The sequence below is a fragment of the Mustelus asterias genome, chromosome 10 (genome assembly GCF_964213995.1).
Source record: "Mustelus asterias chromosome 10, sMusAst1.hap1.1, whole genome shotgun sequence".
Lineage (NCBI taxonomy): Eukaryota > Metazoa > Chordata > Chondrichthyes > Carcharhiniformes > Triakidae > Mustelus > Mustelus asterias.
The window spans coordinates 4,235,371-4,249,870 of NC_135810.1; the positions used below are offsets into that span (position 1 = coordinate 4,235,371).

Consider the following 14,500-nt stretch of genomic DNA (forward strand, 5'->3'; position numbering starts at 1 on the left):
CGATGGGCCAAATGGCCTCCTTCTGCACTGTGGGGATTCTATGATTCTAGTGGTTTAAAAAAAGGGCAGCATGGACAAGTTGGGCTGAAGGACCTGTTTCCATGCTGTAAACCTCTATGACTCTACGGGAACATGCGAATAGAATGGTAGTTTAAATAAAAGAGAACCAAAAAATCTTACCGGCGTGTAAATGGTAAGCAGGTAGCAAGAGGCGGGGTGGGGTTTATTAGAGACAAAGAGGGCAATATATGTTCAGAAATGCAGGGCAAGGCTAGAATAATAAATGGTATTCTGTATCAGTGTTTACACAGGAAGAGGATGCTGATAAAATATCGACAGAAGTGGAGATGGTAGAGTGATAAGTGAAGTGAAAATTGTCAAACAGGTGGTGCTGGAAAGGTTGACTATGCTCAGAGTTGAAAGGTCATCTGGTCTTAGCTTGGGGGGTGGGGGGGGGGGCGGGGGCAGCAGCAGCAGCTGGAATTGCCAGAATCTTCCAATCTCTCCTGGACATGGGGAGATAGCCGTGGATGGGAGAGCAGTAAACGTTACACCATTGTACAAGAAAAGGTTCAGTCTGCCCAGTTTGCAAGCATCACCCCAAGCTTCTGGTTGCTTGTCATATTAATTCTCCACCTCGATCTCACACTCACATTTCTGTCCTCCACTTACTACAGTGCTCCAGTGAAACTCAACGCAAGCTCCAGGAAAGGCATCTCCTCTTCCAGTTTGCCACCTTGCAGCCTCTGGGTTCAATACTGAGTTCAACATTTCAAACCATGAACTCTGCCCCTCTGCCCCCCTCCTCCCTCCCCATTTTGATTCTATCTTATTTGCTTTAATCTTGTTTTTCATGTCTTTGTTTTCGGAGAGAACTGTTCATTACTCTGCCATTCTGGAATTAAAATTCTAACAATGACTATGAAACCGTTGTCGCTTCTCGCAAAAACCCATCTGGTTCACTCATGTCCTTTAGGGAAGGAAATCTGCTGACCCTACTCGGTCTGGCCTACATGTGACTCCAGACCTACAGCAATGTTGTTGACTCTTGAATGCCCTAGCAAGTCACTCAGTTCAGGGGGCAATTAGGGATGGGCAATAAATGCTGGCCCAGCCAGTGACGCCCACATCCTATGAATGAATAAAAAACACCTACTATGGACAAGTTCTTTGTTTCTTTCCCACAAACATTACCACTTCCTTTGCCTTTTGTTTCATGACATCTTTGTCATTTAATCTCGCCCCGCCTCGACCCTATCCCAGAACTTCCTTTTTGTTCTTCCTCAACCTCCCTGCTTTCAACCCATTGCACTTCTACCTCTCTTCAGTTCAGAAGAGGTCATATTCCACTCAAAACATAACTCTGTTTCTCTCTCCACAGATGCTACCATGCTGGCTGGCTATTTCCAGCACTTTATTTGATTTCAGATTTTCAGCATCGGCAGAATTTTGCTTTCATATAAATATGGGACTTAACACAGGCAAGTGTGAGGCGATGCATTTTGACAGAAGGGATAGGGGAGAAGATAGAGACTGATTGACACAGTGTTTCAGGGACAGATGGACCAGGGGGTGCATGTGCATCAATCTTGGAAGGTAGCAGGACATGTTGAGAGAGGGCAGGATGGCAAAGCATATGGGATTTTGGGCTTCATAAATAGAAACATTGAGTACAAAAGCGGGGTGTTACGTTGAAATGTTGCAAAGCTCTGTTTAGGCCACAACTAGAGTACTGCGTCCAGTTCTGATCACCACACTTTAGGAAGGGTGTGAGGGTTCTTGAGAAGGTGCAGAGAAGATTTAGCAGAATGGTTCTAGGGATGAGAAACTTTAGTTACAAGGTGAGGTTGAAGATATTGGGGTTGTTCTCCTTGGAGCAAAAGAGGTTGGGGGGAAAGTTTGATGGAGGTATGCAAGATTATGACAGGTTTAGATGAAGTAGCCGAGGAACAGCTGTTTCCATTAGTTGGTGGGACAAGCAACAGGGGATACTGATTTAAGGCTTTGGGAAACAAATAGGTGAGGGGAGGAGGGGAGAAGAGGGAAGAACGTTTTTTATGCAACAGGTGGTAAAGACCTAGAATTCGCTGCCTATGACAGTGGTGGCAATAGAGATAGATGATCAAAGGTTTCCTTGGGAAATTGGATGGACACTTGTGGAAATTAACTTGCAGGAATAAAGGAATAAGGCAGGGGGGTGGGACTGAATGGATTGCACTAAAGAGAGCTGGCATGGATCTGATGGACTGAATAGCCTCCGTCTGCGCTATTATAGCGTTAATTCTTGGGATCAGGCTAATTCCAACTTGGCACTCGATGATTTCCTAAGGCATGCTACTGACCTTCTTCGTGGCTCATAGTTTGTGGGGATGGAGGATGTTATAGGGCAGGGAGTGGGGAGAAGGTGGAGAGATAAACTGCTGGACCCTTAGCCACTGATTGTCAGAAAACACAGAGGTGATAAGGAATGGGGCTTGGTGTGAGTTAGGACACAGGTCAGCAGATATTGTGGATGAGCTCAAGTTTATGAAATGTGCAAATAATGCAGGTAGGAAAAGGAATGACAATTGTGAAATCAAAGACTTGATGCTGTTGAAGGGAGAGAGAGAGAGTTGAAGATCAGTCCTGGGGCAGGACAGAGAGGCTGGAATTTGCACAGCAGTGACATCAGTGGGTGATGGCGAGTGCAGCAATACCACAGACAGGTCTGTAATCAGAGGAGGTCAAGAAGCAGGATGGGTGTCACATCTCTCAGTGTTTCTTCATTCTTTCCACTTAACTATTTATGGAACCTGTTTTTTCAATATTTCGATCGACTGGATCCTTCCGCAGAGGGCCCCACCAAGAGCTAACTTCCTGTTTATATTCAGCATACCTCCTCACTTTCTCCAATTTTATCAACATGACTGTACTTTCTCAATTTCCAGATCTACAGGGGTGCACTTGAAATATAAACTCTTCATAAAAACAGTGCATTTCTGGCATTTTCACTTTTGATAAACACTGTGTCTCTTTAAAGTATGAAATCATCTTTTACAGGCTACATAAAAGTGCACAAATAAGCTGTCCTACAAAGGAGAAATCTGAGAGCGGTGTGAAAAATTAAAAACTGTGAGAAAATGGCAGGCAAGAAAAATGAGGGATTGAGAATCTCCCTACCACTAACAGGCACCCAAATCAATCCTATATGAGACTTAAGCATGATATGGATCTCACTGACGTAGGCACCAGTTCAGCCCTTTCGTGGAAGAGATTTATGTTGAGAAACATCAGTTCCAAATTCTAATCAGACCACATCTTCCCTTACCGACATGCCACTGACTATCCACGAGACACCAGTTACAATCGTATACGTACCTGTAGACCCACAATGTAGACCAAGGTTTTGTTTGTTATGGAAAACCTGCCCAGGATTTGCGTCACTTGAATACTTGGAATGGAGAAGTAGAAAGGCACGAACAGAGCAAAGATGGGGCCCAGACTAAGAGAAAGGAAGAAAAAGAATCATATTATTATTTTTTCATCAATTCATGGGATGCGGTCACCCCTGCCAAGGCCATCATTTATTGCCCGATTCTGATTGCCTGTGAGAAAGTGAGCCACTTTTCCCAGTACCAGTGAGCAGCTTACTAGGCCATTTCAGAAAGCAGTGTAGAGTCAATCACATTGCTATGGGTCTGGAGTTACATGTAGGTCAGACCATGTAAAGACAGCAGATCTCCTTCCCTAAAGATGGGTTTTGACAACAATCCAACAGTTTCATGGCCACCATTTGTGACGCAAGCATTTAATTCCAGCTTCATTGATTTGAATTTATAATCCCCAGCTGCCTGACTAACTCTTGAACTTTCACCTCTGGATGTTCCAGGTTTCTGGGTTACCAGTCCACTAACATAATCACAATGCTACTGTTGCCCCATCTAAATATCTGAAGATTACAGAATCATGGGAACTTGCTTCAAATACTTTACCAATTTCCCATGGACATTTTACCTCATATTTCCAATGGAAACAGATAAATATCAATATAATGTTACGATGCGGAGCTTGTCCCCTTTTTGAGAAGTAATGCTGAATCCCCCAGAAAGGAATACCTCGCTTCGTAATCTGTTAAACGTGTGTGGGAAGGTGTGAACTGTTCTTCAGTAACATTTAGTGGGTAACTAACACTCACTTTAAAATTAACATTTAATTAATTTATTTAACTAACCGGGAACTTTAACTAAACAAGTAACATACCGAATAAAATAAGATTCTAATGGAATGCTGTTCAAATAAATACAATATCCATTCATTAACTCAAAATAATAATAGAATAATAATAAGAATAGAATTCAGTCACACTCAAAATGCAACCAGGTTGGTGGCTTTCAGAATCTTTTGGAGTTCTTCTGTTGATTATTCTGTCTGGAAGTTCTTTCTGATTTGGTATCTATCGTTAGTTAGATGGTGCATTCTCTTGAGAGATATCTCAAGCTGGCAGAGTTGAGCTCTCTCCCTCTCTCGAGCATTGAGAGGTGGCAGTTCTTCTAATGCTCTCCTGTTTTCCCCCCTGCACTCTCTTTTATACTTGTGATGACCTATCAATTTTCCTACAATAGGATTGGTCTGATGCTGTCAACACCATCAAATTCAAATTTTATAGTGCCTACTTCAAATTGATTGGGCTAAATGAGAAAAAAACAGGTTGTCATGTCAAGACTACTGCTCGACTTTTTGATACAAGTGTTTCCGCTTGGATTCTGGATGCACCTTGCATTTTAAATCTCCAAGCACTGAAACACAACACCGGGGACCACACAATGTTTTTTTCCCTCTAGCATTTTTACATCTTTACCAACATCAAATTCCAACTTCACAAACTCAACTTTGCAACAATAAACTCAACAACGTTCTAAAGGCATGGGGTAGATTTTCACCTTCATTACTCGGATATTAACCTGGTTGATGGAATTGCACCACAGCCTTCAGAAAACTTGTCTGATGTTGCTTCTGTCGACACAGATATAATGAAATTTAGATGGGTTGCAACCAAATCGAGGTCTTTAAGATTATGAAAGGTGTCCAAGCGGGTAAACATGGAGAAGATGCTTCCACTTGTCAGGCAGTGCAAAACTAGTAGAAATTAGATAGTGACAAATAATGACTCGTGGTGAGAATGTGGAACTTGCTACCAGAGGGACTGGTTGAGGTGAATAGCATTTAAGGGGAAGCTTGGTTAACACATGAAGGAGAAAGGAATGGAAGGATCTGCCAATAGGGTAAAATGAAGAGTGGGAGGGGGGTAGAAAGAAGCTCAAGTGGTGTGTAAACACTGGCATGGACCAGGTGGGCCATCTTCTGTGCTGTATTTTCTATATCATTATTCAGTGTTTGTGAATTTGTGATAACTTGAATTAATCATGGTGTTACTTAGGCAGAAAGTACAAGCTCAAAAAACTATATCAATAAACCACAAACATAAGATAGAACACAGATATGGATCTAATTATTGATTTAACTCATTGAAACCATCATGGAAACATGAGCAATAGGAGCAAGAGTAGGCCATTCTGCCTGTTGAGCCCGCTCCAACATTCAAACAGATCATGGCTGATCATCTACCTTACGCCATATTTCCCAATGATCTCCATATCTCTTGATATTATTTGTGACCAGAACATGTTCAACTATTCAGCTTCCATAGCACTCTGGAGTAGAGAATTTGAAAAATTCACCACCCTCCGACTGAAGAATTTCTCCTCATTTCAGACTTAAATGGCCTGCTCATTATTTTGAGACTGTGTCCCCTGGTTCTAGACTCACCTGCTGGGGGAAACCTCCTGGCCGGAATTGGCAGTACGGTGTAACAGTGGTTAGTACTGCTGCCTCACAGCGCCAGGAACCCAGGTTCGATTCCGGCCTCGGGTCACTGTCTGTGTGGAGTTTGCACGTTCTCCCCGTGTCTGCATGGGTTTCCTCCGGATGCTCCGGTTTCCTCCCACACTCCAAAGATGTGCGGGTTAGGTTGATTGGCCATGCTAAATTGGCCAGGGGGAATTAGCAGGGTAAATTTGTGGTGTTACGGGAGTAGGGCCTGGGTGGGGTTGTGGTCGGTACAGACTCGATGGGCCGAATGGCCTCCTTCTGTACAGTAGCGATTCTATGATTCCATGAATTCTCCCGTTCCGCCTGCTACGGGAACTGTATGGGGGGGGAGGGAGTTGTTTGGGGGGGAGGTCCATGCAAAGGTCCATTGACCTCGGGCGGGATTCTCCCGCTTTGAGGCGAGCGTGGCCGGAGAATCCCGCCCCCTATCTATATCTACTGCGTCACATCCTGTCTGAATTTTGCATGCTTTAATAACGTCAAGCAGCGTGCCTTAATGACTATCGTCTGGTGGCTCTGACATCCATCATTATGAAGTGCTTCGAAAGGTTAGTCATGGTACGAATCAATTCCAGCCTCCCGGACTACCTGGATCCTCTACAATTTGCCTACCGCCACAACAGCTCCACAGCAGACACCATTTCCCTGGCCTTGCACTCAACCCTGGAACACCTAGATAACAAGGACACCGATGTCAGACTCCTATTTATTGATTACAGCTCAGCCTTCAACACGATTATTCCCACGAAACTCATCTCCAAACTCTGTGGCCTGGGCCTCGGCACCTCTCTCTGCGACTGGATCCTGAACTTCCTAATTCACAGATCACAATCAGTAAGGATAGGCAACAACACCTCCTCCACAACACTGGTGCCCCACAAGGCTGTGTTCTCAGCCCCCTACTATACTCCTTATACTCCTGTGACTGTGCAGCCAAATAATTCCCCTCCAATTTGATTTTCAAGTTTGCTGATGACTTCAGCCACCGTAGGGGGTCGGATCTCAAACAATGATGAGACAGAGTACATGAATGAGATAGAGAATCTGGTGAACTGGTGCGGCAACAATAATCTCTCCCTCAATGTCAACAAAACGAAGAAGATTGTCATCGACTTCAGGGAGCGTCAAGGAGAATAAGCCTGTGTCTACATCAATGAGGACAAAGTAGAAAGGGTCGAGAGCTTCATGTTTTTAGGTGTCCAGATCACCAACAGCCTGTCCTGGTCCTCCCATGCTGACACTATAGTTACGGAAGCCAACCAATGCCTCTACTTTCTCAGAAGACTAAGGAAATTTAGCATGTCAGCTACGACTCTCACCAATTTTTACAGATGCACCATAGAAAGCATTCTTTCTGGTTGTATCACAGCTTGGTATGGCTTCTACTCTGTCCAAGACTGCAAGAAACTACAAAAGGTCGTGAATGTAGTCCAATCTATCACGCAAACCAGCCTCCCATCCATTGATTCTGTCTACACTTCCCGCTGCCTCGGCAAAGCAGCCAACATAATTAAGGACCCCACACACCCCGGACATTCTCTCTTCCACCTTCTTCCGTCGGGAAAAAGATACAAAAGTCTGCGGTCATGTACTAACCGACTCAAGAACAGCTTCTTTCCTGCTGCTGTCAGACTTTTGAATGGACTTACCTTGCATTAAGCTGATCTTTCTCTACACTCTAGCTATGACTGTAACACTACATTCAGCATTCTCTCATTTCCTTCTCTATGAACGGTATGTTTTGTCTGTATAGCGTGCAAGAAACAATACCTTTCGCTGTATGTTAATACATGTGGCAATAATAAATCAAATCAAATCAAAACCTATCATTCTTCTAAACTCTGGGGAACACAGGCCCAGTTTCCTCAATCTCTCCTCATAAAACAATCCCACCATCCCAGGATGAGTCTGGTGAACCTCCACTGCATTCTTTCGATGGCAAGTAAAGAGGCAGCACGTTGGCACAGTGGTTAGCACTGCTGCCTCACACTGCCAGGGATCTGAGTTCAATTCCAGCCTTGGGTCACTGTCTGTGTGGAGTCTGCACGTTCTCCCCGTGTCTGCGTGTGTTTCCTCCGGGTGCTCCGGTTTCCTCCCACTGTCCGAAAGATGTGTTGGTTAGATGCATTGGCCATGATAAATTCTCCCTCAATGTACCCGAACAGGCGCCGGAGTGTGGCGACTCGGGGATTTTCACAGTAACTTCATTGCAGTGTGAATATAAGCCTACTTGTGACACTAATAAATAAACTTCAAAATTATATCATCCTTCGACAAGCAGACCAAAGCTTTACACAATGCTCCAGATGTGGTCTCATCAAGGGTCTGTGCAACTGCAGCAAAACATCTTTACGCCTGTACTCAAATCCCCTTTTGACGTATAGTTCTTGGGGGTTAAAGGGATCAAGAGATATGGTGGGGGTAGGGGGATCAGGATATTGAATTCGATGATCAGTCATGATCAAAATGAATGTCAGAGCAGGCTCCAAAAGACCTACTTCTGCTTCTAGTTTCTATGTTGTGTCAGAGATGTGATGTTCACAGTTACATAATCACAAACAGGATGTTAGAATCTGAGACAAGCTAATGGTTAACGAAATCCACAATTGCAGATATGTCCAAGTAATTCGGAATTCCTTGAGCTCCGATGAAAGATCACTGACCTGAAACACTGGCCGGAGTTTTACCGGCACGCCTGCCCGAGGCCAACGGAGAATGCCGTTCTGCGAGCCTCGCCTGCCCCGGCGTGCCGGTAAAATCAGGGCCATTAACTCTGGCCGCAGATGCTGTCTGACCTATTGAATCTTTCCAGCATTTGCTGTAAGATGTCCGGCATTTGGCAAAAGCTATTTTCATGTAAATGGGTTGCAGAGTGAGCGACTAAACAGACTGATTGAGGCGAACAGTACAAGATCATCCTGTACAAATCATGATTTAAGACCAGACGTTTATATACGTACTTAGGATTTGCAATGGATCACTTGGCCCAGAAGGTCCATGTCTGTGTTTTTACTCCATTCAAACCTCCTCCCTCCCTACTTCATCTAACCATGTTAGCATATCCTTCTATTCCTTTCTCCCTCATGTGTATGCAGCCTCCCCTTAAATGCATCTATATTATTCACTCAACCACTCCCTGGGTTAGCAAACTCCACATTCTCACCACCCTCTGGGTAAAGTTTCTCCTGATTTTCTCACTGGATTTATTTGTTTCTATCTTAAGCCTCAGGTAGTATTTGGTGAAAGATGCTCTTTGGTCTGCCCGAAACCTGCTGACCTGCCATAGTTGTCCTCGACCGACTTTTTGCAGCCTGACACATTCCAAAGCTGAGGACCAGGTGCTGAGGGACGCCATGAAGCTTGGGACAGCTGCCGCAGAGACGCAATGGGGCAAGCTCACTGTCTGAGGCCTTTCAGACAGAGCACATTGAGGGGTTGGAAACAGTGTGGAATCGCTTGGGCTGTCTGCTTGACATGGAATGTCGACTCTGAATACTGAGAGTAATGAAATTGTAATGAAGCACCTCAGAGTGGAACGAGCAATGTGGAGAAAAGTTTAATATTATTACACTTGCTGCAATATTCAATGTGAAATGTTTTGTGATGTACTTTTCACAAATTGTATGCAGAAGGGACATTTGTATAGCTGAGACCATAAGGTTGCGGGTTCTACTCCCAGTGTGTGTTCAGCTTTCTGATCTCAGGCAGATGTGTGAACGATAATCACACCCCCTGCCATCTTGTCTGTCACACCTAAGTGATACAAAATGACAATCGCCCCACCTTGCCATTTTTGAGTGTTTGGAAAGGTTTTTCTTTTGCACATACACACACACTGAACAGTGCAAATTTCATAGCACCATACAGCAGCGGGAGACCTTCAGCTGATTTGCCTGTACCTTGAAAGAGGCAGCTAATGAGTCCATTTTACTTCTGAATCTGCTTCCACCGCCTTTTCAACCAGCACATTTTAGACCACAACAATTAGCTCAAATGGTAGAGCACTCGCTTTGCATGTGAGAGGCAGTGGGATCGATGCCGACATTGTCTACTTTGCTTTTTGGGTGGCATGATAGCACAGTGGCGACTTTTGGGTGCCACTGCTGCCTCACAGTACCAGGGACCCAGATTCAATTCTGGGTCAGTGTGTGTGTGGAGTTTGCACTTTCTCCCCATGCCTGCATGGGTTTCCTCAGGGTGCTCTGGTTTCCTCCCACACTCCAAAGATGTGTGGGTTAGGTTGACTGACCATGCTAAATTGCCCCTTAACATCCTAACATGTGTAGGTTAGTGTTAGGAGGACTAGCAGGGTAAATAGATGGGGTTAAGGGCCTGGGTGGGATTGTGGTCGGTGCAGACTTGGTGGGCCAAATGGCCTCCTTCTGCACTGTAGAGATTCTATAATTCTATGAATAAACGTGGCAACATCTTCTAACTCATTGCGCTCAAGATTCTTTGAGCATTTAGAGGAGGCTAGGATTCCATCAGCTGGATTTGAATACAGGTTTTTGCAGATGAAACGAGTGTTCTAACCAATAGCACCTTCAATTTTTTTTATACATCTGCTTTCATTGTGACAAGAAACAGGAAGAAGAGTGAGGTTAAAAAATAGAACATATTTAAACCCACAACTTGTACCAAACAACCTCCAGTTATTCATAGCGCTGGGCAATCTCACGCTATCCATTGCGGATAGCGATGAGGACCATTAGAGGACACAGCAGGATATAGATCGATTGGAGACTTGGGTGGACAGATGGCAGATGGAGTTTAATCTGGACAAATGTGAGGTAATGCATTTTGGAAGGTCTAATACAGATAGGAAATATACAGTAAATGGCAGAACCCTTAAGAGTATTGATAGGCAAAGGGATCTGGGTGTACAGGTACACAGGTCACTGAAAGTGGCAATGCAGGTGGAGAAGGTAGTTAAGAAGGCATACGGCATGCTTGCCTCCATCGGCCGGGGTATTGAGTTTAAAAATTGGCAAGTCATGTTGCAGCTTCATAGAACGTTAGTTAGGCCGCACTTGGAATATAGTGTTCAATTCTGGTCGCCACACTACCAGAAGGATGTGGAGGCTTTGGAGAGGGTACAGAAAAGATTTACCAGGATGTTGCCTGGTATGGAGGGCATTAGCTATGAGGAGAGGTTGGAGAAACTTGGTTTGTTCTCACTGGAGCGACAGAGGTTATGGGGAGACCTGATAGAAGTCTACAAGATTATGAGAGGCATGGACAGAGTGGATAGTCAGAAGCTTTTTCCAAGGTGGAAGAGTCAATTACTAGGGGGCATAGGTTTAAGGTGCGAGGGGCAAGGTTTAAAGGAGATGTACGAGGCAGACTTTTTACACAGAGAGTAGTGGGTGCCTGGAACCCGTTGCCGGGGGAGATGGTGGAAGTGGATACGGTAGTGACTTTTAAGGGGCGTCTTGACAAGTACATGAATGGGATGGGAATAGAGGGATATGGTCTCCGGAAGGGTAGGGGGTTTTAGTTAAGTTGGGCAGCATGGTCGGTGCAGGCTTGGAGGGCCGAAGGGCCTGTTCCTGTGCTGTAATTTTCTTTGTTCTTCATCTAACCTCATCGCAGAATGGTTCATTGGGTTACAGTCTGGCCACTCAGTCAAATCATGGGTTCCAATCTCACACCAGGGACTTGAGTACAAAATCCAGAACAGAGGGAGTGCTGCACTGTTGAAGCGCCTCTCTTTTCGATGAGACACTTAATTGAAATCCTTTCAAGTTGGCATCCAAGAATCTACAGTTGCTACTTCAAAGAAGAGCAGAAGAGTTCTCCCCAGTGCCCTGGCCAATATCTAATCCTCACTTAACATCACTAGATGTATATTATTGCGTCATTATCACATTGCTGTTTGTGGGAGCTTGCTGTGCGCAAAATGGTTCCTCCATGTCATAGAATCATAGAATCCCACGGTGCATAAGGAGGCCATTTGGCCCATCGAGTCTGCACCGACTCTGATAGAACATTGCACCCAGGCCCTATCCCTGTAACCCCATATATTTACCCCACTAATCCCCCTAACCTACACATCTTGGGACACTAAGGAGCAATTTAGCATGGCCAATCTACCTAACCTGCACATAGAACATTACAGCGCAGTACAGGCCCTTCAGTCCTCAATGTTGCGCCGACCTGTGAAACCAATCTAAAGCCCATCTAACCTACACTATTCCAATATCATCCATATGTTTATCCAATGACCATTTAAATGCCCTTAATGTTAGCGAGACCACTACTGTTGCAGGCAGGGCATTCCACGCCCTTACTACTCTCTGAGTAAAGAACCTACCTCTGACATCTGTCCTATATCTATCACCCCTCAATTTAAAGCTATGTCCCCTCGTGCTAGCCATCAGCATCCGAGGAAAAAGGCTCTCACTATCCACCCTATCTAATCCTCTGATCATCTTATATGCCTCTATTAAGTCACCTCTTAACCTTCTTCTCTCTAACAAAAACAGCCTCAAGTCCCTCACCTTTTCCTCATAAGACCTTCCCACCATACCAGGCAACATCCTGGTAAATCTCCTCTGCACCCTTTCCAATGCTTCCACATCCTTCCTATAATGTGGCGACCAGAACTGTACGTAATACTCCAAGTGCGGCGACACCAGAGTTTTGTACAGCTGCAACATGACCTCATGGCTCCGAAACTCAATCCCTCTACTAATAAAAGCTAACACACCGTACACCTTCTTAACAACCCTATCAACCTGAGTGCCAACTTTTAGGGATCTATGCGCATGGACACCGAGATCTCTCTGTTCATCCACACTACCAAGTATCTTACCATTAGCCCAGTACTCTGTATTCCTGTTACTCCTTCCAAAGTGAATCACCTCACACTTTTCCGCAATAAACTCCATTTGCCACCTCTCAGCCCAGCTCTGCAGCTTATCTATGTCCCTCTGTAACCTGCAACATCCTTCCGCACTGTCCACAACTCCACCAACTTTAGTGTCATCCGCAAATTTACTAACCCATCCTTCTACGCTCTCATCCAGGTCATTTATAAAAATGACAAAACAGCAGTGGCCCCAAAACAGATCCTTGCGGTACACCACGAGTAACTGACCTCCAAGATGAACATTTCCCATCAACCACCACCCTCTGTCTTCTTACAGCTAGCCAATTCCTGATCCAAACCGCTAAATCACCCTCAATCCCATGCCTCCGCATCTTCTGCAATAACTTATCGTGGGGAACCTTATCAAACGCTTTACTGAAATCCATATACACCAAATCAACTGCTTTACCCTTATCCACCTCTTTGGTCACCTTCTCAAAGAACTCAATGAGATTTGTGAGGCACGACCTACCCTTCACAAAACCGTGTTGACTATCCCTAATCAAAGTATTCCTTTCTAGATGATTATAAATCCTATCTCTTATAATCCTTTCCAAAACTTTGCCCACAACAGATATCACTCATAGAATCCCTACAGTGCAGAAGGAAGCATTTCGGCCCACCGAGCCTGCACCAACAACAATCCCACCCATAGAAGAACAGGGATATCCACTGCTTGCTGAAGCATTCAAGTCAGGCGTCATTGACCTTTACAAGAAAGCCAGATACGATCGAAGGAGATCCATCAAAGATGCCAAAAGCTAGCACTGCACCAAGCTAGAGTTCCAGGCTAGACACACCAACCCCCGTGGACTATGGCAAGGTCTGCTAGACATAACAGGCTACAAGATGAAGGCATGTAAAATCGCCACCTCCAACGCACCCCTCCCTGATGAACTCAATGCATTCTACGCCCGTTTTGAGCAAGAAGTCAGCGAGAGCGTGTCCTCCACCCTGGAAGAACCTGTATCTGGGGTCACCATTGCACATGTCAGGGCAGCTTTCTTGAAGGTCAACCACGGAAAGCGACTGGCCCGGATGGGGTACCTGGACGAACACTCAGATCCTGCGCGGATCAGCAGGCGGAGGTATTTGCAGACATCTTCAACCTCTCTTTACAACAATCTGAGGTCCCTATCTGCTTCAAGAAGACGACCATCATCCCAGTATCTAAGAAAAGCAGCATGCCTTAATGACTATTGGCTGGTGGCTTTGGCATCCATCATTATGAAGTGCTTCGAAAGGCTAGTCATGGCACGAATCAATTCCAGCCTCCTGAACTACCTGGATCCGCTACAGTTTGTCTATTGCTGCAACAGGGCCACAGCAGATGCCACTCCCTGGCCTTGCACTCAACCCTGGAACATCTAGATAATAAAGACCCCTATGTCAGACTCCTATTTATTGACTACAACCAAGCCTTCAACGGCGGTATTCCCACGAAACTCATCTCCAAACTTCGTGGCCTGGGCCTCGGCACCTCCCTCTGCAACTGGATCCTGAACTTCCTAACTCACAGACCGCAATCAGTAAGAATAGGCAACAACACCTCCTCCACGATCAGCCTCAACACCGGTGTCCCATAAGGCTGTGTTCTCAGCCCACTGCTATACTCCTTATACACCTATGACTGTGTGGCCAAATTCTCCTCCAATTCAATTTTCAAGTTTGCTGACGACACCATTGTAGTGGGTGTGATCTCAAACAATGACGAGGCAGAGTACATGAATGAGACAGAGAACCTGATGAACTGGTGCGGCA

General features: G+C 45.1%; 1 protein-coding gene across 1 annotated transcript in view; it reads right to left on the bottom strand.

Annotated features, from left to right (window-relative positions):
- ubac2 (UBA domain containing 2) overlaps positions 1 to 14,500 on the bottom strand; it is a 209,019-nt gene that overhangs the window by 73,271 nt on the left and 121,248 nt on the right. The window contains exon 5 of the mRNA XM_078221555.1: positions 3,358 to 3,481. Coding sequence (XP_078077681.1) covers positions 3,358 to 3,481 — 124 coding nt within the window. The remainder of the gene's footprint in view (positions 1 to 3,357; positions 3,482 to 14,500) is intronic.